Source organism: Lingula anatina, chromosome 2 (assembly GCF_051362555.1).
Source record: "Lingula anatina isolate TDL-2025a chromosome 2, LinAna3.0, whole genome shotgun sequence".
Lineage (NCBI taxonomy): Eukaryota > Metazoa > Brachiopoda > Lingulata > Lingulida > Lingulidae > Lingula > Lingula anatina.
The window spans coordinates 29,930,956-29,957,678 of NC_141768.1; the positions used below are offsets into that span (position 1 = coordinate 29,930,956).

A 26,723-nucleotide genomic window follows, 5' to 3' on the forward strand; every position below is an offset into this window, starting at 1 on the left:
TGACTTTGTATGCATCTTTAGTTGACGGGGGTGGTGTGTGTGTGTGTGTGTGTGTGTGTGTGTGTGTGTTTCTGGGATTAATCGCTATATGAAAAGAAAATATAATCTTAGGTCCCTGTCAGAAGCCTTCGTAATCAAAACTAAATGAATGTAACATAAAAATAACAAAACATCTAGTGAAATCAAAAATTTCTGTCAGATAATGCATTAGTAATGTAAATTACCCGAGTATTTGTAAAAACGATCTAGTAGAATAAAAAATTGCTGAATGGATTAATATGTGTACTGTCTTTTTTAAAAATTGCATTTCATGTTCTGAGTGGTATACCAACCATTTTGAGCAATAGTGTACCTGTAATGGATCTATCTGTATTTGGGTCTAAAAATACGTGGATCTATAGGTATGCGGATTTATAAGTACGTGGGTTTATGTGGACGTCGTATCTATAGGAACGTAAATATGTAGGACGGTGGTAAAAAATCGGATCTCTACGTATTTAAATCTAAAAAGACGTTTTTTAAAGTTTTTCTTTTATGTATCTATCGGTAACGGGAGTATAGGGACGTGTAATATTTTGGGACTAAATTTTATCGGTACGTCCCCATCGGCCAGTGCAAAAACATGCATGTTTCACCGGATTTCATTTGTCTACGTTTGTGAATGTACAAGTATTAAATTGAAGGAAAATGACTTCAATCAGACATCTTCTTTGGTTCACTTTTTATTCAATAGATTTTAATAGCACAAATTCAAATCATCTTCAGTTTTGCGCTCGTATTATTAATTCTAAAAGAGAAAAAATTTATCTTTTAAACATATAAACCACTTACGATAACCTTTTCTTATTTCCATTTATTTGGGTAACTTTTTTTATTACTTTGAAATCTTCCAAAATATTTATGTCTGATTGTCCTCCTGCTGACAACTTCGTTTCCAGCCTCGCACCGGCCGAGATGAACATAACTTCCGGACAGTTTATTACTCAAGCCAATCTAATTTGCATATAAGAGAAAAATACATTTTTTCTTGGTTTTGAGTTGTGAGCACATTTTTCATTTTCCCCAACAAAAGCAATGTCCCCTTACACTAAAAAAACTTCGAAAGATTTGATCGACACCCCCGTTAATTAATCAAATCAATATATATAACTTTCATATCACAGACGTGAATCTCGGTTTTCAAGCCCAAGTCATAAAATTATTAGATAGCGCCGATAACTGCGCTGGCCCAAAGTAGGTCAATTGCCTGTATAAAAATCCCATACGATTATCGATTTTTGGGTAATGACAGATTTGGGGGGTAGCATGCATGGAAAATTGTCAAGATACCAGCAAAATATTTGGGACTCTTGAAACCACTTAGAAACAGAGTTTATTGAAAACTTTTTAAAAGGTTAAAAAAACTAATCATTTTCTTTCGTTTTGCGACTTACATCTTTGCAGATATCTTAGCAGAATCTATATTTCACCTATCTCTCCCCCAAAATGTTGCAGACCGCGTTAACTGTTTCGCTGTACGCGAAATACGACTCAGCAAACGATAGTGTTGAAGGAGCAAGGGGCAGGTACCCTGAGTATCAAGGCACAGTAAAGCTAGCTAGTTAAACTATTCATATCGCTTTACTGTTTGGTAGTGCTGATATGGGTTATATATATATATAAATCTAGAACGTAAGGTAGGGGCAGGATGGGTTGGATGTAGGGAGAGGGTGCTCACTGAACATTTCTAGCCACTCCAGTCTTTAGAGCTGGAAGTAACGAAGCGTGGGGGATGTCCATTTGTATGCTGCGTGAATATATATATATATATATATATATATATATATATATATATATATATATATATATATATATATATATATATATATTCACGCAGCCTGACGTACAGAAACCTCAATAAATTTTGCCTCATTTGAACTATTTATTCATCAAAGACTATCAAAAATAAATTTAATAAATTTAAAATGTATAAAAATGTATATAAGCGTTTACATGGGATACTTACTTCATTTCTCAATTGACGTTTTTTGTGAACTTGTGAGCCATCTGACATTATATTTGAAAAAAATAATGACGTTGCATACGTAGCTTATTTCATGGGGCTTACTTGAAACCGGTTTTGTTACTCTAACTCATTCCTAGTTTCATGTCAACAATAAAAATATTTAAAAAAATACCACGAAAAGAGGTATTTGATTGAAGTTTCATTTTTTTTTTATTTTGTTTTTACCATGGATCATGGACATAATAAGAGATTATGTCCATGTTTTTACTTATATATTATATATAATAATAATTCTGGTGAGAATGATGCCATATAGTTGACTGGGGTCTTGGCCAGTGCAAACACATATGTTTGTTTCACTGAATTTCATTCATTTGTGAATGTTGTATAAAAAATCAGAAAATTTCTTTAGTTGACTCAGCACTTTGTTCAATAGCTTAAAAGGTGCAAATTAAAATTATTCTCAGCTTTGTACGTTTACAGACTAAATCTTAATTTGAAAATCTTTATTAAACACACTGGAATCCACTTCTGATAACTTTCTCATATTTCCGGTGATTCTGATTCTGATTTTTTTTGTATCTCTTTAAAATCTCCCTAAATACTTAAGTCTGATTGCCTTTCCGCTGACTTCTTTTGCAGCGTCATTTAGATTGTGCTTGCACCAGCCTCGTTACGGATCACTTCTGGCCAGTTTATAACTCAAGGCAATCCAATTTGCATATAAGAGAAAAATGCATTTTCTTTTCTTGGTTTTGAGTTGTTAGCACATTTTTCATTTTCCATGAAAAGCAATGCCCCCTTACACTAAATAAACTTTGAAAGATTTGATCGACGCGCGCTGTTTATTTATTAGTCAAACCAATATCAATAACTTTCATATCACAGACGGAATCACGTTTTCAAGCCCAAGGAATAAAACTGTCAAATAGCGCCGTTAACTGTGCTGGCCCAAAGTAGGTCAATTGCCTGTATAAAAATCCCATACGATTATTAATTTTTAGGTAAGGACGGTTTTGGGGGGAAGCACGCAAGATAAAAGTATCAAGATGCCAGCAAGATATTTGGGACTCTTGGAACCACTTAAAAGCACAGAATATTGAAAACTTTTTAAAGGACTAAAAACGAATCAAATTCTTCAGATTTGCGACTTTAATCTTTGCAGACATTGGCAGAATAGGTTTTCACCTATCTCTCCCCGAAATGTTGCAGACCGCGTTAACTGTTTCGCTGTAGAGAAACCCGGGATATGAACCAGCAAACGATAATGTTGAAGGAACAACGGGCAGGGTTGTGTGGATGAAGGGGGGGGGGGGGGGGGGGCTTATTCCTGTCACTTTTACCAGTCACGTCAGTCTTTACAGGCAATTTTTTGCCCCGTGAAAAAATACACATGAGAATAAGACATAACATGTAATATCTTACAGTTAAATAATTTTAAAAACACCACTGGAAAAAGTGCTTGATTGAATGTTTCCTTGCTTATATATTCTTTTTCTGCTATTTTACTTATATTATATTATGATATTACTGCTAATCAACTGAAAAAAGCTAAAGCATAACGTAAATATCCAGTCTTGAAGAAGGAATTCTCAACCCCACCCAAACCCCAACCTCTGCCCCTTTCTATGAATTTTTCTGTCATTCAAATCAAAGAGATAGTGTCTATTTCTTTGTTCAAATAAACAGTGTCAATACTCAAGAGTGCACAGTACGTGTCATACAGTGAAAACGAAGCCATGCTTGGTATGTGCATTGTGGATGTGCCAACAAGGAAGGTAGATGTTGTAAATCACTGGCTAGCCATTTAGAACAAAATTGTGAAATCAAAAATTGGATAAAATATCAAATCCTAATACAGGGACTGGTCAAGAAATGATTCATATAGATTACCTTTGAATAGCAGAAATTTAAAGATTAGCTATTATTTACTACCTCCTGTCTTTTTTTTAAAGGATAACATCTCTTCATGCGAGATTCATATTTCACAATGAATACATTGTTAACCACTTATAGAAATATAATAAATTCTTTTCAACCATCAAACCGCTGTTAGCACAATTATTCTGGAATCTTTGCTTGCCACTGGATCACATTACCTCCATAGATGACTAATCTCTATAATAATTTCTTAAGAGATTATAACAAATAACCGAATGTAGAAATGAGGCACAAGCGTCGCTTTGGTTGCAAAATGAATGCTCAATCATCAGCCTATGGTCAGCATGTGAAGTATTATAATTATTTTATCCCATACTTAAGGACAAAGAAAAGTCACCGTCCAGTGTAAACGGGGTTTAGGGCATCTTTTCTTTCAGATGTGTAGTAGGGTAAAATGCCCTTAAAATTATGTTTTTGAGTTATTTGTGTATTTATATTAATCAAAAAATATCTAACATTGGATGTAATTTTTTTTTTAATGTTTTTTTTTTAGTTTACACAGAAAAATGTCTTTTGATGAGTTTTTGAATTGGCATGCGCCCCAGTCAGACTGACGAATGGGCCACACCTCAGTTGGTAAAGACCGTTGCCATGAGGGGGCAAAGCAAAATTAATGAGTTATAAGCCGATTACCTGTGTGGTAACAGGTCATAGGTCTTACATCGGCTAAGCAGTGAAGAAGTTGAGTAAGCCATGGGGAAGAGTAAAGTGTGTGTTAAAAGTACATTTCCTGAGGAAACAAAGAAAATTTTGAAAGAGAGTATGCGCTGCAGGTGGGGAAAACCACTTTTTGTTCAGTCGGACAAAGAAAGATCTACCAGGAGAAAAACCATATATAAATACCCCTGTACAACACGTGGTTCCTCAACACATCAGACCTAGTCATAAAATAAATTGATAAATAACTTTATGTTGGCCTAAAGTACGGTGAGTGAACTGGTATTACACGCAATCTACTTCAAAAGATATGAATATATAGACTTTTTTTTGCAATCATCACGTGGTTTCAAAACTCACCTACACCCTGTCATTTTAGCCAAAAGCGCCTTTCTTTTATCTTTGCTGCTATTTCGAGAGCTAGTACTCTAAAGTAATCACTGGATTTTTATGTTGAACTGACAATGACCAAATGCCGAGAAAACAATCCTACTTCGTTACCTGTCAAAAATTCATATTGACATAAGTGACAGCCACTTTCTCTGGACAAATACAAACAATTTCATCTGATCACTTTGCCGATAACAGAGAAAGTAGCTCCTGGGTAAAATTTCTCGATTAACGAGGAAAGCCCATAAAACATTCAAATGCAACTGAAGGCTGCCTTCACATAAAAAATCTATTTTCTAAAAATCTATTTGCGGTATCTTGTGATAACGGTCTGTGCCCTGAATACCCCACGGCTTAATTACAGGTAGCGCAAGCCAGTTACTTCCAAAGCTGTAATTAATTCTCGGCGCTGCCAGTAATTACACCTCGGGGTATCTGCTGTAGTACTTTCACCAAGCTTTTTGAATCACATGAAAAGCTGTCTTGGTTATTGAGAAAATCCCAAAACCGAAAACTATTTTTTCCCCCAAAAATGGCGCTACAGCTTCAACCGTTGGATACTGCACTTAATCTCTGCATTTAATTGGCCTTCTCAGAATAATTTATAAGAAAAGGGCATTGTTTCTATCCCCCCCCCCCAGTGTTAACCACTGGATTCATTTGAAAATATGTATGTGTGTGTGTGTGTGTGTGAGAGAGAGAGAGAGAGAGAGAGAGAGGGGTGGGGATGGGGCAGTGCCCTAATATACTTTATGTATACATCTAATGAGTCTTCAAAGGTAAGCCTGTTTAAAAAGAAATGGAAAAGTTTGCTATTCTTATTAATTTAGATTGAAAAAAAATGCTGTATGTCAAATGCAATGATTCCTATAAAAATCAACAAAACCTACTAATATTTTCTCTCATTACTTACATGTTAATCTAACATATAAAATTATTTGCAAGTACTAGTATTATCTTTTTTTATTGTGAGAATAGGTATGTGGAAAGTGTCTTTGGCTATGATTGTTCACAAACTCTGGAATAAACTTTTTGTTTGAAATAGTAATAATAATGAATACATAATTTGAACAGACTGAGACTATCATGATTCTGTTCATTAGAACACTTCAGCATAAAGGGGTCACACTGTTTTTATGGCAGCTATTATGATCTGGTAATGGTTGCTTTCATGGTCAAATTGGTAGTTTCTTTCTGTCCTTTGATGCATTCTTTTTCCTCTTTTTGTTGAGATATTTTTCTAAGTTTCCGCTCTTTTTCAGTTCTTTAAACTTGTCAGCCAACTGCAATTGCTTTTGCTCAGCTGAAATAAAGGCAAAATTCTTGAAACTTGAAAGATTGTTTTTTAAAATATGGTTACAATCTCATTACTCATGGGAATTTTGTAGGGTAATTTTTTAAATAATCAAAAAAGCAAGGGTTGTTATTAACTGATGTAAGAAAGGTGAAGGTTTGAAATTATCATATACATTAGTTTTTAAAGCATCAAGTCAAAGTTATATATATTTTTAATTCAATAGCCAAGAAAAGAGCTTACATTTTCGCAGATAAAATGGTTTCTTGCCCTGCTTTATTTCTTCATGTTCCTTCTTCCTAATTTCTTTCTGAAATTGTTTTTCAGATTTTTTCTGCTCTGCACTTCGTTCTTGTTGATTCTGGCAAATAGAAATTAAAATCAGCATATATATTGAAATTTCAATAATTATCTGTAACTAGACTACAAGACATTACAGCTAGCAAATATACAGAGATTTTACTGAAAAAAATTCATTCCCAGTAAATAAAGAAAAAGGCAGCAAAAGCGTCAAATGTACAGACAAAAAGCAGAAAAAAGTGATGAACAAAATAGATTACTTTGTCAATTTTGCTGCAATAACACATAATGCTTAACAACAAGGTCAACATCAAAATTTAATAATGCACAAGTGGTAACACAGATGTTAGGAATATGTAACTAGCACAAGGCTTCTGGTCCATGAGAATACAAATTCACACATTGAAAATGAGAAGTATGAAAATTTCACAAAAAAATTGTTTAAAATTGTATAAATCAAGAAAAAAAGTCGGACATGCAGGGCAATATGTAAAAAAAAAAAACTTTACAAAAATGAGACAAGATTACATGTCCTTGAGGCTGAGGTATAATAACAATTTAAAAGGCATTGATCTGATGTCTCTAGCTCAAAAGATGCATTTTTTAAAGCACATTCTAAATGACTGAAATTTCAGTCAGGAAAAGTTTGAATTCAACAAGTAAAAGTTTTTAGAAAGTTATCATCATTAAGATTATTATTAGAATTATTCTTTTCGTATAATTCAACAAGTGAAGTTGTTGATCACCCTGGCATACTCTTCTTTTGGTATGGGACATTTATTTTATGGGTGAACCATGCATACTGGGGCACAGCAGCCAAGACAAGGTGTTTCAGGGCCCCTTGCACTCTCTTTAATGCACGGCCTGGATGGCCATATTTAAACTATTAAAAATAATTGAACCATTTTAGTTTGAAAACGTAGGTTAGAAGGCAGGTGCTGTTACAGAGGAACATTTTATTGTGGTGCTCAATAAGTTTTTGAAGGAAATTAGAACACTTTGTGGTAAGAATTGAGATTTGCCATGGTTCTAACAATATGGGGCTACTCCACATACAGCCAACATCATGATGACATGGCTTGACTATAGATTCTATTATCGGCTGATCAGCAGATGGTGCAAACCGAATGGTCTCTGCATTCACCTGATCTGAACCCCCAAGAATTTTACCTCTGCAAGGCCTTTATTCCTGCACCCCCATTTTCATAGCATAATAACCAGTCAATCCACTATATTTTTAACCTGCTGCCTCTTTTAAAACCAATCAAGAGTAATTGCCCAATGGTCAGTTGCAATTTAAACAGCGGAGCAGCCGCAGCAAGTTGTCAATGTCAGGAGTTGAAAAATGTCTCAAGCACGAATGTGTCTTGTTTCAATGACTCTTAAGGGGCATACCTTGGCAGAGTACATGCAAAAATTTAAATATCAATAAATTCCCTAAAAACAATCCAATATAGCTGATTTTTTTAAGTGAACAATTTTCAACCAGCAATGATATTTAGATGAAAGTAAATTTAAAGCAAAACAAAACAAGGGAGCAAAACTGTCAAACGTACGGACAGAAGGCTTAAAATAATATGCTTGTGCATAATGCAGCTTTTTATCAACTTTGATACAATATTACAAACTTCAAGAAAAATCATCCAATTGAGCTTGCTTTTCAATTTGAGCTGTACTAAAGTCATAAGAACCCTTATAGTATGTTTTGAAAATAATAAGTAACACGGTTTTCTTCTAATAGTTTTAATGGTGGCACAAAATAGTTGTCAAATGTCCAGACAAAAAGCAGAAAATTATGATGTAAAAAAAGGTTATTTTGCCAATTTTGATGCAATAATACATTATGCTTAAGTCAATGTCAAATATTAATTATGCACATCAGGGAACAAGGATGTTAGGAATGCTTTTCCATGACTGTGGTATGTCAATTGTATAAAGTATAATAAATGCTGAAAGAAAAGGATAACTTCAAGAAAAATAGTCAGATCAAGCAGGCTTTCAAACTCAATCTGTACGTAAGCCACATTCATCAGCCCTGTAAGGCAACAGGTCAAACAGTTTTATGAAATGTGTTATTGGTACTGCATATAGTATAACATATGCTAAAAAAGCATAATTTCTAGAAAAAATGATCTGATCAAGCTGATTTTTTTATCTGTAATTTAGTAACATTGATCACTCCTATAAATTTGAAAACAATAGGCCTATTGGTTTTCCTTAAAGTTGTATGTCTGTAGTGCATATAGTATAATATATGCTGAAAAAAACATTTTATCTGATCATAAATTCATACAAAAAGTTTGAGTATAATAAAACACATTTTCAACAAAAATAAAATAATAAAACAAAAATTGTGTAAACGACAAAATGTGCACGGAAACGTCGCAGATGACAACAAATGCAAGTGATGGTATGTGTAAAGTATCTGGACATAAAAAATGTTAGGCACTTATTGAACTGATTTTTCTGAGAGCGAATGAATCAACAGGGACAGACACAAGAAAATAAGTGTAACAAAGCAGTTATTCAAAATAGCTATTCAATATAAATTATTTCCAAGTATAAATAATAAAACATTGGCAATTATTATAACATTGATACTTACCATTCTATTAATAAGGTAATGCAGCTGTTGTTTCCTATCATTGTCCTTTTCCTTTTTCAGCTGCTTTAAGAGTTTCTAGTTAAATAATCAAATTGGAAGTGAGAATTTACCCATTTATAGTTACATGTAAAGAGAGCTTGGATTCTCAATAATGCATATAAACCACTTCTACTAGTTTATAAATGACTAAACATCAACATGCCACGTCATAAACCAAATTTAATCCTTGTGGAGTGACAAAAAGTTTTAAACTGCATCTTCAAAAAAATTAATGGTCAGAAATTGTTTTATTTATCTGTCCCTTCATTTTGTAAAAGTCCCCTTAATGGCACAGTACTGAATGTGCATTGCAAAATCTTTTCTCTCTCTCCCTCCCACATATGAATGTAGCTGCATGCACAATGCAAACTTTTTCAAATGTGTCTGCTGTGAGATTTATATAGCACAGAGAGAAAGCAGAAACTATCCATTCATACATCATTTTCCTGGGGAATATGTTGATGTCCTTTGGTATTTTTCTAAGTTATACTATTTGCTACTATATGGTGGTATTTGGTTGGGTTTTCTTGCAAAAATTCAACTTCTAATGCACCTTTTAAGCAATAATTGTTCAAATGGACAAAGTAAATATGGTAATGTGCCTTGAATTTCCAACACCTCATAAACTTCAAATGATCTTAAAATTGGCCATCTGGAGTTTTTTTGGCTCTTGAATTTTGAGGTTACATAAGGTGCCAAGCCAGGAACAGACACTCTGGTCCAAAACAACAGAATTTCAAAGAATACAATGTCTGGAAGTTCTCAGCACCTCCCATTGAATGAACTTTGACCAAAACAATATTTTCCTTATTTAAATCAGTTTCTTCTGTACAAATTTCATGACACATTACCATATTGATATGTGCAATAACAAGATAAAATTTTCCATTTAACAATTCCAATTTTCCCCCGTTGTTTGATCTCAATCACATAACAAATTTCAAATTTGACTTACATTTTTTTCTCTTGATTTCAAATCATCCAGAAATGAATATGTTTGGTGAAATATGGTTTGACTGTATTCTCCTGAAAGATCATCAAACCTCGGGTCTCTGTTTATCTGCAGTTATGAAACCCAAGTCAATTTTTTTATTAAGGGTTTATATATATATCAGTAAAAAATCTTTAAAAAATTTTTACTTAAGAAAAAATCTTTTTAAAAAAATTTGACTGACGAAAAGTTTTTCAAAAATATTCTTTTAAAAAAATTGTGGACCTGGTTATCGATTTCTACATGTATTTTGTTCTGGTAAATATAAAAAAGGACTTTTGAATCTTATACAGACATAATAAATAGGTGCATGTGGTCACTGACTTAAACATCTTGGTTCAGTAAAAACAAGCAAACCTAAAATGTACATTAACATTACTAAACTTTTAATATAAAAGCTATAAACATGTTCAAACCTTCTTCTTTACAGAAACAATTTCCCTGAATCTGCCAACAGGTTTCTTGGCTGACATTTCCATAGGCCTGGAAAATATTATAGATTGATTTCAGTTTGTTCATTGTCAACGACTGATTTATAATAAAGAAGCAATTTCATCTTGAAAATTATACTTAAGTCTTATTAATTAAGAGTCAAGGACTGAACAATATACCTGTTTTTGTTTTCCCTTTTAAATGTTTTCTTTCCATTTTCTTTCTTTTTAGCTTTCCCATGCAAGGCCTTTTTGTACCTGAATTATAAATTATTATTTTTATTTATACACTCTAATAATGAAACACATTTTTCCAATAAAAAGCAACAACTAATTTTATATCAACTTACAAACCTACGAAACAAATATTGCTTGACAAGAGATCTTCATAAAATTAAGATAGCAACAAATAAAATTAGATCATGTCAATGGGTACCCAATGCATATTCCTGCACTTCTCCACATTGTAAAGGATAGGTCATTGAGTAGAGATAGTCATTAGTGTCTATGGTAATTACTAAATTTTAATTGAAAATGCTTAGAGTGTTCAATCTCCCTACTTTTTGGATATTTATCTTTTTCACACAATAAAAAGTTTACTTTCTGACTCCTTTTATAATAATTAATTCATGTGGTTCACATTTTTGGGGTAATTACCATATTTTTCCTTGTTTGCTATACATTATATATACTATATATACTATACATTTTCAGACATCTTTTTTCACATTATAACTGGTGTCTCCCTCTTTTTTCTTTCTCAAATTCTGGACAGAGTTACACTATTAATAATTAAATATCACTGACTTACAGTTTTGACCCCAGTCTTTCTTTGAGTTTTTGCAATTCTTCAAATGGCATGTGAGACAATTCTTCTTTTATGGCTGCCTGGAAATATTAAAGGGATAATAACTCTTCGTATGAGATCTATATTTCACAATAAAAACATTTGTGAATAACTCATAGAAATATAATATATTCTGTTTTACCATAAAAACGGCAGTTATAGCTATTATTCTGATATCTGAGCTTGTCTTTAGACCACGTGACCTCCATTGATGGCTATACTCTGTTAAAATCTCTTAAGAGATTTTAACAAAAAACCAAACTTTTTAGAAAAAAACCAGGGACTAACTTTGAATGTAAAAATGGATTCATTAACCATTGGTAAGTATGGGAAAATTGTTGTTTACTCCAGGAAAACTCATTTTTTGACCGAAACGAAGAGTTATTATCACTTTAAGTTTAGAATCAATCATAAAACTACAAGGCTGTTTGCATATATTCTGATCACTGTATCTGTCCATATATTTGTTGTTGCCATCAGACACATCTTTTCTTTACTGTCTAAGTAACAAATTATATTATTTGCTTTATATTTGCCCAATTGTTTTTTTGGTAAAAAGGAAGGTTAATTTAAAAACCAACATGGTTGGGTTATTTTCCAAGTTATTTAATCTTTTGTGCTATCTGCATGTACTAGTATTTGTGTATTTTGGTGATGTTCAAGGCTTGTCTTAAAGTGCTAAAAAGTACTTTTTTTTTACTTCAAATTTGCTCAGTTGCTGAGACTGAGTTGCTTAATTTGGTAAAAATGCAGATGCAGTTAAAATCAGCTTGATAGGTAAAAGGTTTCACAATTGTTATACTTCTGGTGTTTTACAACCTTGTTGTCCAATGTTTGCTTAATCTGTTTATATAATAGGCTGTGTAAGAGCCTGTGACATGTCAGTAAAATTGTTGAAATAATACTAAAATACAATATCAACATTAAAATTTTGTCATCATTAATTATTTTGACATATTTTCTGCTGAAGTAATTTTTTCACTTTGGAAAATTCACCAGAATACAAAATAGACTAGTTTCAGTTTGAAAAATTCTCTCATCGTGCATAGTCACATTGTCCACCCAAGCTGAAAGGCAAAAGAACTTGAGGTAAGAGAGCCTTGCTGATAACAATCTTGATTGGAAAAATAGTGGGTCCCTTTGGACAGTTACTTGTGTGTTTCCACACATGTACACCTAGGCATCTAAACATCTATAGGGTCAACTTACAGTGTTTTCTGTCTACAGAATCTTTTACAACATTTTGGAAAATATATGAAAATATTGTTTGCACAGTATAGTATACCCACCAGCTCTTCTGGTTCTTCTTCTTGTTCTTCATCCTCATTTTCGCCTTGCTTTCCACTGTTCTCTCTCCATGGAACTATTTCAGAAGTGGCAATTTTGTCGTGTACATCCATCCTATTCTAACAAGATTATGACAAATACAGGTTTAGAACTGAACAGGGTTCTTGCCAATTTTGGTGTATAGAAAACTGCTTGTAAAAGAATCAAAGAACCAAAATATTTTGATATGTTCATAAAGAGTAGCAAGTACCCCTCCAAAAAAGTCTAACATCTAAAGAAATTCACAGAAATATGTTATTTAGGGATGTATTTTTAAGTCTGGCAAACCTTTTAAACTTTTTTTATTTATCTCTTATAACAAATTAAAAGTAAAGCACTTGAGAGATTCATAGTAAATGGTCCCCTTTGAAATTGCAAGCTACAAGCCTGATAAGAGTGCTACATGTACATGGAATGCATTTATTATCACGTTAAGATATCCAGCACTCGATATTAATGGTAGCTAAGCCCGCTAGCCGGGTTAGTAGACTACCAGGTCTGGCTACCAGTGCCTGCCTGCCAGTGGCCTGATCAGGCTACCTACAATTTTATAGATGTTTCCAAGATATTTCAACCATTTGAAACAATTTCTGTCTCCAATTTGTTGATTGTGCTGCATTTTTTGTTCAGACATATATTTAAACTGACTGTTAAAAACACCCTGTATGTCCAAATCAGCACTGCGGTATTAATGATGATCTATTATCTATACTAGTAAAAAGCACTTGTTACAATTTCTGTGCAATTCTTCAGACATGTCAGATGACGCAAGAGGAAAATTTATTTATATAACAGGTATGGAGGTATACCTTACCTTAAAAGTATCATGATATTCCATTATTTGCAATTACGGGGACGTAAAAACCAACACAGTAAAATTAGGTCAACATCATAAAAGCTTTTGGGTACTTTTGCAGTATTCCCCCTCCCTGTAACTCTTTGATTTTTAATGCTAATCAAAATTAAGTTATGTGGTCACTTTATTAGTTTGATCAGTGCATCGGGCCCAGTCACCCTGAGCTTCAGAGATAACTTGACACTAACCTCTTCACTATAGCCCATCTTCATCGTGTCAAGTTACCTCTGACGAAAATAGTTTGACCTAGTTTATATAAGCCAATCGAATCCATGTTTCAAAATTTTTCACCAAAGTTTGGTGAAAACGCTGATTGGTTGACCGTCAATCGGCAATCCTCGGCTGATTCCGCAAGCTCCATACTAACAACATAGTTATTGTCGAGTGCGGAGACATCCGAGTAGTTCCGAGTGCATAACCGTACACAAAGAAAGCATGGAGTATATCGGAATTGAAACCAGAGCAGTTTGATGCCCTGCATAATTATCTACTGAGGGATGATGTATTTTGCGTGCTGCCCACAGGTTACGGCAAGTCCCTGATATTCAGCCTTATCTTTGATTGGTCCGGATTTGAACAAAGCGCGCTTTGACTCGTTCGCGTTTATTGGCTAGATCGTTCAATGAGGCATTGAGTGCGGGCTTTAAATTTGATTGGCGGGCGGCGGAGGCAATCGAATGTGGTCAGAGGTAACTTGACACGCTGAAGATAGGCTATAGTGAAGAGGTTAGTGTCAAGTTATCTCTGAAGCTCAGGGTGGGCCCAGTGCATCTGCTATTCAAAAAAAAAATTACTATGGAAGTATACTAGCTTATTTTTTTTATCTTTTTTTAATAAACCTTTAGTTCTACAACCAATGACACTTCAGCAAATTTTCACTTAGGGAATAACCTCAGCTCTCATAATATTTGGAAGGCATAAATTTTCAAGTAAAAAAAATCTTAAAATTAGTTTATGCATTGCCAAACTAATTTATCTGAGTAGCGCAGACATTGCTCAAAGTCAACACACAAATTCATTGAGAAAAGATGGTGCTGGTGGAAAGTAATGCCCCAAAACAGTTTTTGCCCCCCCCCCCCCCCCCCCCCCCCCAACACACATCATTAAAAAGTTACTTGTTAACAGTGTACAACTCCCCTCTCCCCTCCCCAAACTGAAATAAAAAAATGATTTTGGAATAGGACAAGTCTATTTTGACACCTTTTGTGCGACTGGGCAAGTGCTTGAATTAAGTCCTGGTATAAAACAGCATATTCTTCCAAAAACCTTGGGCTACCAATGGCTCACTAGTACCAGTACCACGTACATCTTGGCAGCTGGTAGCCCTACAGCAGAGAGTTGAGGTCGGGCCCTGATTTCTTGTGACATACACACAGTCACTAACACCTACCTTACCTTATCGTAAAACGGCTTTCCTATAACGTGATTACAAATAACTAAACACAGACAGAGGCGTCAAAATAGTTCTCGTGGAGTATTTTGCAATTTATGGTCTCTGTATTAAAAAGAGTGCTCTTTTACTTTGGAGGAAAAAGGATTTGTCTTCAAGGGCGGCTTTGTACGGTGACTGGTGAGTAATTTATTTGCAAATTAAACTATAGCACAAGTGGAAGCCAATGTAGAAGGGGCAAGCGATTATCCTGAGCTATATTCACAAAATATTCGGGGTTATTATTCTTATATAACAAGTAAATGTGGAAAATTCTTTCGCAAAGCTAACATCTGCCTCAAACATTACGTTTTAATGTAAGTTCATATTGCCGTCAATTTTAAATTAGAATTACTTAAACTCTGTGCTTAGGAGATATATAACCAATTATAACCCTCTGTTAAATGTATTTTATATCTAGTTTAGCTTGGGTTAAATGCCGACGAAATTACAAGGGTAAGTGTCGTGATACGAAACTGTCAATAGATGGCTGTACTAGTCTGAAGCCGCAGTTCCATTAGTCTTAGGTTTGGTAGCAATCGTCTTGGCCAAATTGGAACGTACGTGCCCAGTTTCATCAACACTGCATGGATTGGGCTTTTGATGGAATAAGTCTATCCATTAGATAAAATTGTTGCAATCTGGGCAGTTATCTTGTGGGTAATGTTTTCAAACACTAAATATTTTTCTCTGATATTGCAATATCCAGTGGCAATAATAATAATAATCATAATAATAATAATATTATTATTTATTTCTTAAAAACCACACTACACTACTCAGAATAACAAGTGAGGTGATTGAATAAAACATTAAAATAATAAATACTGGTTTTATTAGTAAAAGTCTAAATAATGAAACTTTTTATGATAAAATGACTGCTATCCTATCCATAGGATAACATTTTTATTTAATGGAAAGTGTTATTCATAGGATAAAGATATCCAGTTTTGGTGAAAATGGGCCCTTTGGTTAACAGGTGTGAAAAGCAGACAATTTTCATTTTATTCAGCAATAATTTATTTCAAATCATTCAAATAGATTGATAAAGTAAAAGCCACATTGGGTAGTTAATTAAGGGGTGACATGAGATAATTAAGAATAATTTAGATAAAGGAACAAAGTGTAAAAATTAAAACATTTACCACTTTTTTAAACTTACCTGAGTATAAGTAATACTGTCTGATCATATAAACAGGTAAATGCCATGAAATAATGCAGCCTAAAATAATCTATTACCAAGCCCACCACCTGCCAATCATGTTCTGTTTTAATTAACTTGGATTTTAATATTCAGTAATAATAATTGATATAAGATTTACACTAACCAAATCCATGTTGTTTGACCTATTGATTTACTGAAAGTTATACTTTTAAAAATTTGTAACCTTCAACCTGTTCATAGTTATCCCAGTAACCTAGTTTTGCGTGCATTTTTTCCTGTGCTAAAGTGGATAGGATAAGTTTTATTTCTTCTGATAGGTGGCGCTATCATGAATTGGAAAATACAGACCTGTCCACGATTGTTACACATTGGTTGAGACCCTTGCAGTATATCATGGTAATTTTTCTTTATTGTAGTCACACAGGCCTATTTTCTTTTTTTTTAATCATTACTGATGGTGGTAGTGGCCTATGGTTTATGTTTAATGAGATACTACAATTGGCAAAAATAACATGAAATAAAGAAGTGAGGAATACTAACATTCTTTGACAAATAAGCTTGTGGAATTTATAAGTTGTAAGACCTGTGGAATAGCAACATTCTTTGACAAATAAACTTATGGAATTTATAACTTTTATTGTCATAAAAGTTTGCCGTCCTGTCTGTTTTTTAAAATAATTTTTATAATTTTGAAAAAGACATGGATTAAAGCAATGAGTATATTTTTTTTTTTGTTTTTGTTACATCATTTTTCAAAAAAAAAAGTTTTGAATGCTGACATCATCCAAAAATAGTAATAAAAAGAGCAAAGCCATTTATAATAAGAACAAAAAGAAAAATAATTTTTCATCAGATCTATTTACTTTTTTCAGTGCAACATTTAAGGCATTATTAATGAGAGAGAGAGAGAGAACGGTTGATGTGTGCCAAATTATCTTAACTTAAAACTTTCCTTTTAAATACTGTGTTTTCTAATATACTCCAGTATGTATAAAAGAACCTTTCTAGGTTGATGTATGAGGCTCTATTATTATGGTCCTAACATAAGGTTTTGAAGTTTAGAGACATGGACAATCCCTTTCAAAATAGTAATTTCCCCTTGCATGTTGTGAATGATCAATCTCCTCTTTATGTAATTTAAGATTGAGTCAGCCCACTTTAAAGAAAAGAGACTTACTTCTATTACTAGTAACCCAAGCTTTTCATCCTATGCAGAGTCATTAGATTACACTGAAGGCCATCAACCGTATTGTAGTCTTTTTTCCAGTATCTCCCACCAGCATTTTATAACAATACCCATATACAGTGCACATGTAGAGGTATACAAATTCCTGCAGAGGTGCTTTAGAATAGCTATATATCTAATTTTATACGTATAATACTTGATGTAGAGAAATAATACATGCCCCCTGATGTAAGAAGACCAGCTTAGGCATATAATTATCAAATCTGAGGAAAATTACTGTGGGAACAGCAGAAAAAAAAGGACTATTCTATTCGATTCTGAGATTGTGGTACAAATATTGTGGTCCATCAGGTTTTAGTTGGTAATTGTTTTAATAGGGTTGGTCAACTGAATGACTGGGCTTAGAAGGGCCACTTAACCAGGATTATCTATTCACATTGTAAGTAGTCTTTTTGTGGTAGTTACCCTTGAAGAACACCTGGCCTATTTTCCCACACTTTCAAGCTTGGTCCCCAGTAATAAGCCATTCTAGCAGACATATTAAAGATGATTATAGGACTTTACATGGGTCAGGTAGAGTGACTATAGGTATGGGCTTTTGTCTTGCACCTGCATGCTGTGGGATGCTATTACAAATACCTTGAACAGTCACCCTGGGCAAAGCATTGTAATCCTTACTTGTTCTTGTTAATCTCTTTGAAAATTGCTGTAGTCTTGCCTCATTCAACTGTTACATATTGGGTAGGTGTGACAAGGGCTTATGAACGGGAACTTTTGGCAATGTTGACTCTGGTGGTTAGTGTCCTATAAAACTTTGTCATTGTTTTTAGTAATCCTGTTTACATATAGGTTTATTAGTTCCAGGTGTGACACATATATTTTTAAGACTCAAGGTGATATGTGTATAGACCTATAAGACCAGGTTATATGAAAAGAAGTTTTAATGCCTAATGGATGTTCAAATGTTTTAATTTTCAACTTGTCGAAACTTGGTACTTTACAATTTATGGAATTTCCGAGCGCTTTTCTGCTATATGCTTAGTTTATAGACATGTAATGGAATTTGTAATTGATCACAAGAGCCAACTGAAAAGGTATTGATTTTTGGATGTCTCTCTGTCTTTAAGTGCCATGGGAAAAGAAACCAACTCACGTTCTCAACTTTGTGACAAATTTGCAACAGATGGTGGAGATCATACAGTCTCCTGTATTTACACATAAAAATTTCTCCTTGCTCTATAAAATGTGGGCATTCCTTTGAGGGAGATAAGTAATAGTGCCCAAGTAGTTATTATTCACTACTTGGGGCACTGATTCACTGTTGTGAAATGTAATTACTTTTCCAAAATTTTATAACAAGTTCTCCCAGTTTATTTTACCAGACACGGAATTAAGCATGTAATTTAAACTTAAAAAAACAAGGTTATTTTTTATTGCAGTGGCTGTTGTTATTATGTTTTATCCTCTTTTTAAATCTTGCTGTGTATAATCTTTACTAACTTTACTTGATATTTAAAGTAATGTTATCATAATTATCATAATTTCCATCTGTTTATTTCCCCCACGTATGATCATTTTCAAGATGCGCTTAACAGTACATTAGACAGATGATGAAGGATGCTTTTTTCCTGAGACAGGTGCTGTAAACAGTGCCGGTTCACTTATATTTGAAACCAATAGTGCTCAAACCAGTTATATGATCATATGATAAGCTGAATGACCAGCTTTGTGGCTGTTTGCCCTACTTGAATATTTTTACGTCAACTCAAATCAACCAATGTAATGTTTTTTTTTACCTGTCAGAGAGCAGAAATGTTTATAAGTAGCAGGGCTTGCTTGGTGTAGACCCATCCCAGAGAAAATTCAATCACCCCCATCAAAGAATACCAACTGGTAGACAAACTGAATTCATTGTCACCTTTTAAAAATTACTTAAATTGTGTCATATTAAACACATTGATGTTATTCAAATCCTTGAGTGAATATTGAGACCTCCAAAAGTTGCTTATTACTTTGGTGATTACTTATTGATTTAAGATAATGACATAACATTTGAAGTGTAACTGTGATATTAAATGATATTTAAGTATTATGGTCCCTTTCCTGTGGAGGCATTATTTTGTTCTGTGAATAATAGATACCTCAGTGGTCTCTATGTAATGCAATTCTTAAGTACCCAATATCTTTGACTTTGAAGTGGTGTCACACTGTCCGGATTCATTTCTAGGCCAGCATTAGTGGTATCTGTCACATTACGAGACTCAGGAATATGTTGAGATAGTTTTCAACTACCACACCTTCACGACTGCTACCAGTATATAAATGCTGTTTAAAAACGGCGTCAGCCTCTGTTTATATGCCATCAGGTAGCACTTTTCAGTGTTGAGCTAATACATGTTACCTAAAGTGATACCCTTATAGAGAAAAAATTACACATAATAAAAAGTAAACCAAGGACAGGGACATTAACTTTGATCTAAAATTGTTATATATTTTTCTGAACAGCTCCTTATTTTCTTGAGTTCTGTCCAAAAGCCCTTCTTTTCATGAATGATCTCCTTTTATTGGACCGATCCTATAAGTGTGTAGACTCCTGTAGTTATCACCTGTGCCTGTGGTCATCGTAGCTGTCGCTGTGCCCCCTTTACTGATGAACACCATAAAAAATTGCTTCTTTCCGTATTATACTCCTCATGGGTATAAAGCTCTCATGGATATAAAGCCCTATGCTAGTTACATTATCTGAATGTCCAGGGTAGCAGTATTACTATACACCATTAAATTGGTTATGATGATGTTGTTGAGCATAATGTATTTCATCAAATTGACCAAAATAACATTTTGTGCTTGTCATCAATGAATTGTTTGTTCATCATTTTTTAACTGATAAGATGTCTTCTTAAGTTCTTACAGTTTTTTATTTCATTTAATGTCTGTCCATTTGGAAACCTTACTGCCTTATTTTTTCTTAAGCTAATAGACATACTTTAAATAAGCAGCTTAACATTTGCCCTATGATGCTGACTATCCTTTAGTGCTACAATTATAAGGGACCAGTAATTGTTTAAGTCAGAGAGGGGAGGGTGGAGAGGAAAATGCCTGTAATCCAAAGGTCCCATTCAGAATAGGGGACTAACTAGTCCCAGGGTCAAATATGGTGACCCACTACAAAACTTGCTTTCTAATCTGCTAATAGACACTGAATAGATATTTCATGGCGAAGTATTCAAGCGGGTCGGCCATATTTGACCCTCAGACTAGTTAGTCCCATATACTGAATGGGGCCAAAGAAAATTTCAAGCCCCATCCCCGCAACAGCATTAAAATTTTTCCAGGAACCCACTTATGGATTGATAGAAAAATTTAAAAATTCAGCCCCCTCCCCCTCCTTCAATAAAGAATATATATGAACCGCATGAGAAATATGCATGAGAAATATATCAAAAACACTCCACTCATGTGGGCAATTCAATGAAAAACTTTCATGTGCAAATTGAATTGCTTTACAAAATAAATTTTGAATGTTATCATTATTTTTGTTTTTTCTCTTCACTGTACGCACTCTATATAGATAGTAAATACTACAGAATTTATTCATTCTAAAAAAAAAAAAGAAAACTGGTACAGGGTTACCAGCTTACTTGATAAGTATGAGGGAAAATGATTTTTTCAAGGTCGGTGAATTGTCAGGGAAATAAGCATTTAAGTCAGAGAAAAATTGAATATCAGACCCCCTTATCTCCCATTTTCAAATTTCAAGACCCCCCCCCTAATTTTCACTTAAAAATTCCAGGGGCCTCCAATGTTAGAAAGCGTGATGTCTGTGTTTAAGAATAAATGTCAAAAGTGGGTGATTAAGAAGAACAAATATGATTAACAGAAGGGGGTCTTCATTAGAAACCATGGCAAAGATGCCAGGAAGATTATCAAGTTTCCTTCCCCTCCAACTTAAATAATGACTGGTCCCTAAGTCCTACTTCACTACCTCTGAACATAAATTGGACCAACAATAAGTCTACCTTACAGCAAAACAAGACCCTGCTTAGTATGGTATAAGGTAAATAGTGGCTGAAACTGTACTATTAGCCTTGCAGGCTGTTTTGGTAAAATCTTTGGAGAGATTAGTTTACTTAGGTCCCTTTATTCTGAAACTTTCTCAAATGTGTCTACATTTGATTTACTCTGGTTTTATCAGTCTTAAGAAATCACAGAATGTTCTAAAATAATTTGATTTTATTCTGATAAGTACAATGCTAACTGGTCCTGGAGAGACTACTATTTGATGTGTTGTTTGATGGCTAAGTTTCCACCTAGCCTGAAGGAAGGCTCATTTTGCTACTCCATTAATGGACAGATTGTTTCGAATGACTCTGGTTGCTTGTGGAACCATGTAGTACAATAATGTTATCACCTATATAAACTTCTTGGCATCTTTGCAATGGTTTCTTATGAAGACCCCTTCTGTTAATCATATTTGTTCTTCTTAATCACCCACTTTTGACATTTATTCTTAAACATGGACATCAAGCTTTCTAACATTCTCAATAATAAACAAAGAATGTGCCTGATAAATAAATGACTGGACTGGAAATTTTCAGTATTTCTATTTAAAACGATCTATTCCAGTTTGGAACATAATTCGTCTTTTATTCACAAAAGGTATAAAATGATCCTGTTATGACCCTGATGGTAGGTATGCCATTTTCCCCCTTTCAACAAAAGCTGTGTTCCGCTAGTATGACCCTAAATAAGTACTATTATGTGTTAACTGTCACGAGTCTTGCAGGATGTCAGATTTTGTATGTTGTATGCTAAGAATAACTTTTCCATAATTTCTTTAAAAATAACCTTATTCTTTGATAGCTGATAAAGAAGGCAAAACACCCCAAGCAAATAAACTGGAACTTTTTATTTGCCCTAGGTAGTTAGAAGTCTAAAAGCTGCCACTTGATATTCCAAATGACATGGTTCTGATTTTGCATAAGAAATGCTGCTTCCTTTAGGCATTTTAGACCAAACATGCTTGATATGGGTCAGTTGAAGTTTTAAGTGATTGAAAAAAAATCCCTGGCTTTTATTTGCAGCAGTTGAAATTTATCTGCTGTATGAAGAGAATACCAATTGTGTACCTTGTCATGAAAAGAATTATCAGCTACATGCTAATGCACAAGTGTAATGTAGCGTAGATATAATTTATTTTAAATGAAATTGTAAGTGCTTGTTTTTTCATTATCATAGATCAGAAGATTGTGCTGACATCCTTATTTATGGGAAATGAGTTTGGAAACATTGACATTAACTTGACATTACTTTCTCAATATCAGTCAAAAATGCTTTAATGTGATACAGATGAATCTTCACCTAGCTCTCTGATCTTAACACTTGGCAAAAAGTTACTTCTCAATGACTTCATTATTGAACACTTAATATGTACTCTTCTTTGTTTTGGCAACAAGTTGCATTACTTCTCAATAACTTCATTAATGAACACTTAATATGTTCTCTTCAGGCTCTGGTCCCTTCTTTATGAGGTTGGTATCAGTCAGGCACTAGCACATGGAGCTCAGCAGCCAATTTGCTTGTAGTTGTTGGACATGACACATGCAGCAGGCAAGTGATGCAAATAACATGGAAATGACAGTACCAAGTGGTCTTTGCAATGATGTGGTAAATCCCCCCTCTTCATCCTTCAGCAGCTTGGCCACAAATACACATCACAGGTATTTTCTAAAATGATAAAACAGATTTTGCAATCCCTGATTAATTTGATATATTTGTGTGTCACATGTACAGATCTTCACTCTTTCTCTCTCTCTCTCTCTTGTTTATTAAGTGTAACACTGAGGATGTTTTTAACGTTATCCATTTTGTTATGTACAGACACAGATGTGTCTGTACATATAGCTGTCACCTGGGCCCGTCACCTGTGTCTGTCGATGCATCGTTGCCATCATCACCGTTGCTGTGCACTTTCACCGATAGCACAATAAGTGGAAAACTTTTTTACCTTTTGGCTTAAAACTTTCAGAACTGATGAATATTCATCAAATGTCATGTTTTCAAAAGTTATGCTGTTTTTACGCTTTTTTCAGCATGTATGCACCTCTGATAACACATATCAAAGGGAACTGATGGCCTATTGTCTTGAAACTCACAAGAGTGATCACTCTTAACAAAATACAGGTCGAGTTTTAAACTCAGCTTGATTGGACCATTTTGACAAAAGTTATGCTGCTTTTCCACTTTTTCAGCCTAGTTTTTTTACACCATTATACCAATAACATGAAAACCATGTAATATTTTGCTTAAAAACTCAGATTCAATCATTCATGGTGTTCAGAATCTCAGAATGGAGCATACTGGAAATTTTTGTTATTTGATCATATAAAAATGAAAGTAAATGGGTTAATTTGTTTTATGTAAAAAAGTGTTAAAAATGGGAAAAACTCATTTCAGTACAGTTATCTCTTGTTCAGCAGTTGCCTTTTATCAAAAAATACAGTGTTCAATGGTGAAAATTATATTTGAAATACTCCTACAGGTGGTGTTGTCTTTTTTATTCTTGTTTTGTTTTGTTTTTTATAGAGTTTAGGAGTTGTGCTATATCAAAAAGTACAACAACATAATGTACATTGGTGAGAATAGAAAGTGAAATACTCCAAAACTGGCAAAGATATGTCCAATTAGTATTGAATTTTTCAATAACAAGTCATATATTGGCAATATAACTGTGACCTTTGATTTTACATTTGACTTACTTTTCCCTCTGAACTGAACTTTGCAAAACTTCTGATCCTGATATCTCCAAAACGGGCAGAGAGATGCCCATAGTTACTATTGAACTTGAATAGGAAGCCATTTATTTGCAATCTTACTGTGACATTAAATTTTATATTTGACCTACTTTTCACCATGAACTGAACTTCGCATATTTTACAGAACCTATTTCTCCATAACTAAAAAAATGATGTCCATAGCTACCTTTAAACTTGATGAGGTTAATCTCTCTGAAATGAAATTTTGGGTGGCATTATCTTGTCAGGCCTGCAATGTTCATATTTCAGCAGACCAATGGGCCAGAATTTTTGATAGGTGTGCAGGTATGCTTCAGGTGAACTTCTATTTTAGGGGGTTTTATTAATTTTACGATCTGAACTGGAAAGGAAGAGAAGCTTTGTATGATAAATTACTTTGAGACATGTTCAAAAGCTTGCTAGGTCCCTTTAAATTGATATGTAACCGATGGCCAACTGTATGCATGCTTCAATTAAGTGTGGAAAAACCCTGTTTTGAAGTTTGAATTAATGCATAGCTGATTGTTAGAGGTGTAGGAAGAACATACCAATCATGTCCCATTTGTATCCAAGATGCCAAGGCACAAAGATTGAATCAAGACTGCATTACAAAGAATCTCTTAGAAATGGTTCCTTTATTATTTTGAAATATGCATGAAACTGTCATATGGTTCTTTTATTATTTAGAAATATGCATGAAACTGTCAAACAACCGTGATTAAAGGTGATATTTCTTTCAGTATATTTTTAGATATAGAAAATTCCCTTCATTGGCATTATTATAAATATGTGTGAATTATGTCCAATATGCAGGTGACTGTTTTTATCTAGAAAGGGCAGCAGAACTTTTGTATAAATTGGGTCAGCTTTCAGAAGGTTCGAAAATGTTTTCTGACATCTGAAATCTGGCATTCGCTGTTCTGTAGATTACATAAAATGCTAAAGTACAAAATTAAGTTAAGATGTTGGACTTTAAATGATAAAAAATACTTAAAATAAAATAAAGATTAATTACTTTAATTAATTAATTAGAATTAATGCACCAACAGCAGAATGACCTTAAGTAAATGCACGACTAAATTTAACAGCCACGCAAGCCTGAAAACTTGTTAGAAAGTTAGAGCGGATTCTCAACGAATTAAGCCAGGCTTTACAAAGCCGGTGACCTAAAAATGGCGGACGTACATGAAAGAAAAACCGCCTAATCTTTTAATAGTCTCTCCGCCTCCCCACACGTCGTCCCTGCGGGGTACAGTAATTAAATCGCGTCTCCGTTCGCCATGCGGAAGCTACCTGAGAAATATTAAGTGCGCATGCTCATCAGTTAAACTCGTGGTAAAGAAAGCATGGCGGCTGAAGGCGATCGAAGGAAAAAAGCTCTTCTGTTCTATTATCTTTGAAAATAGAGACGAAAAAGGAATAATTTGGCCCATAGAGCAGCAATGAATCGACTATCTACGGAGATAATATCACCAGAGATATTCACGGAAATATTAATGTTCGGAGCCGAGATTTAATTACTGTACCCCGCAGGGACGACGTGTGGGGAGGCGTGTGAGAGGCGGAGAGACTATTAAAAGATTAGGCGGTTTTTCTTTCATGTACGTCCGCCATTTTTAGGTCACCGGCTTTGTAAAGCCTGGCTTAATTCGTTGAGAATCCGCTCTTAGACTGGGGTGAGCAAAAAAGTTCATGTCAGGGTCCCTTCATATCAATAGTGCCCTGCAAAAGTTACTCATTCCAAGTCTCTCCAAGCAACCTGAATTCTTTTAAACACTTAACTCATGGAAATTTACATAAATTTCAACTACAAATAGGAAAAAAGAAGTATAAGATTAGCTTCTAGTAATGCAGAAGGCTACCCAACTGTCATAAAGATAATCTCTTTTTAAATTACTTTTTTTATGCCCTGCAATACTACATTGCCTGGTTGAGCATCATCTTTAAAAATTTATAGATGATGTGTCTTTTGCTACTACCTTTGGCATAGCAGAATAGCAGACCTTCAAAACGGCAAACCTTTCGAATATAGCTACATACCCTGTAATAGGTCATCTATTCAAGAGTTGTTTATTTGTATTTAACAGACATGGGGCAGATAGTTTTAAGACAGTTTAAATTGTAATAATAAACTTCACTGAATGTTACTAAGATCATTCTTTGTAAGTTATATTGTCATTGGCTAATGAATAATTGAAACATATTAATTTTTCACTTAGTACTTCTGTAGCATATATAAAGAGGCGATGATATTTTCTTTGCCAGCAGGATAGGCAATTAATATTCTTGGAAAATAAGCAAAAGGTCTTAGAGTGGAGGACAAAAAAGGTCGTACTTGCACACCAATCGTTATGGCATCGAAACACATCTGTTACAACATGAAGTACAAGAATGTGGCAAATCTGGTGGCAGGACCATATTGTTTATTTATGATAGGAGTGCTGTATCATGGCTACATCAAACCTTA

At 34.1% G+C, this 26,723-nt stretch overlaps 1 protein-coding gene and 2 long non-coding RNA genes across 24 annotated transcripts in view; 1 reads left to right on the forward strand and 2 right to left on the reverse strand.

The window, feature by feature from the left end:
• Positions 1-5,797: 5,797 nt before the first annotated feature.
• Positions 5,798-17,621, reverse strand: LOC106177113 (ribosomal RNA processing protein 36 homolog). Of its 8 annotated transcripts, none has more exons than XM_013559798.3 (9): positions 17,454-17,621; positions 12,790-12,906; positions 11,465-11,541; positions 10,834-10,911; positions 10,639-10,705; positions 10,187-10,291; positions 9,193-9,267; positions 6,531-6,648; positions 5,798-6,296 (listed from the first exon to the last, which is right to left on the reverse strand). In XM_013559798.3, exons 2-9 carry the CDS (start codon positions 12,898-12,900, stop codon positions 6,169-6,171), a joined length of 759 nt encoding a protein of 252 aa, XP_013415252.2. In that variant the 5' UTR covers positions 12,901-12,906; positions 17,454-17,621; the 3' UTR covers positions 5,798-6,168. The 8 variants fall into 8 exon arrangements, with proteins under 8 accessions (XP_013415252.2, XP_013415254.2, XP_023932877.2 ...); XM_013559800.3 differs by having other exon boundaries at positions 12,790-12,901; positions 17,454-17,477; XM_024077109.2 differs by lacking the exon at positions 17,454-17,621 and adding an exon at positions 15,078-15,209.
• The window catches only part of LOC106155827 (uncharacterized), a 62,890-nt gene continuing 51,309 nt past the window's right edge, over positions 15,143-26,723 (forward strand). For 7 of the 15 annotated variants that reach the window (XR_015333190.1, XR_015333192.1, XR_015333186.1 and 4 more), the window contains exons 1-2: positions 15,143-15,252; positions 22,972-23,182. This is a non-coding gene — a long non-coding RNA (uncharacterized LOC106155827). Of the gene's footprint in view, positions 15,253-16,593; positions 16,673-18,183; positions 18,204-21,495; positions 21,520-22,721; positions 22,741-22,971; positions 23,183-26,723 lie in introns of those variants that run through there. The other 8 variants (XR_015333182.1, XR_015333185.1, XR_015333181.1 and 5 more) reach the window with 8 other exon arrangements.
• LOC147763545 (uncharacterized) lies at positions 22,636-24,961 on the reverse strand. The gene is made up of 2 exons (XR_015333202.1): positions 24,221-24,961; positions 22,636-23,189 (listed from the first exon to the last, which is right to left on the reverse strand). It is a non-coding gene; the product is annotated as an uncharacterized LOC147763545 (long non-coding RNA).

What these genes read in the sequence shown, in the direction of transcription:
- LOC106177113 (XM_087006500.1), bottom strand. An exon ending in AAGAAGAACCAGAAGAGCTG is followed by an intron (nt 11,542 to 12,789) that starts GTGGGTATACTA and finishes TAATATTTCCAG; the next exon opens with GCAGCCATAAAAGAAGAATT. An exon ending in ACCATTTTATCTGCGAAAAT is followed by an intron (nt 6,297 to 6,530) that starts GTAAGCTCTTTT and finishes CCTTTATTTCAG; the next exon opens with CTGAGCAAAAGCAATTGCAG.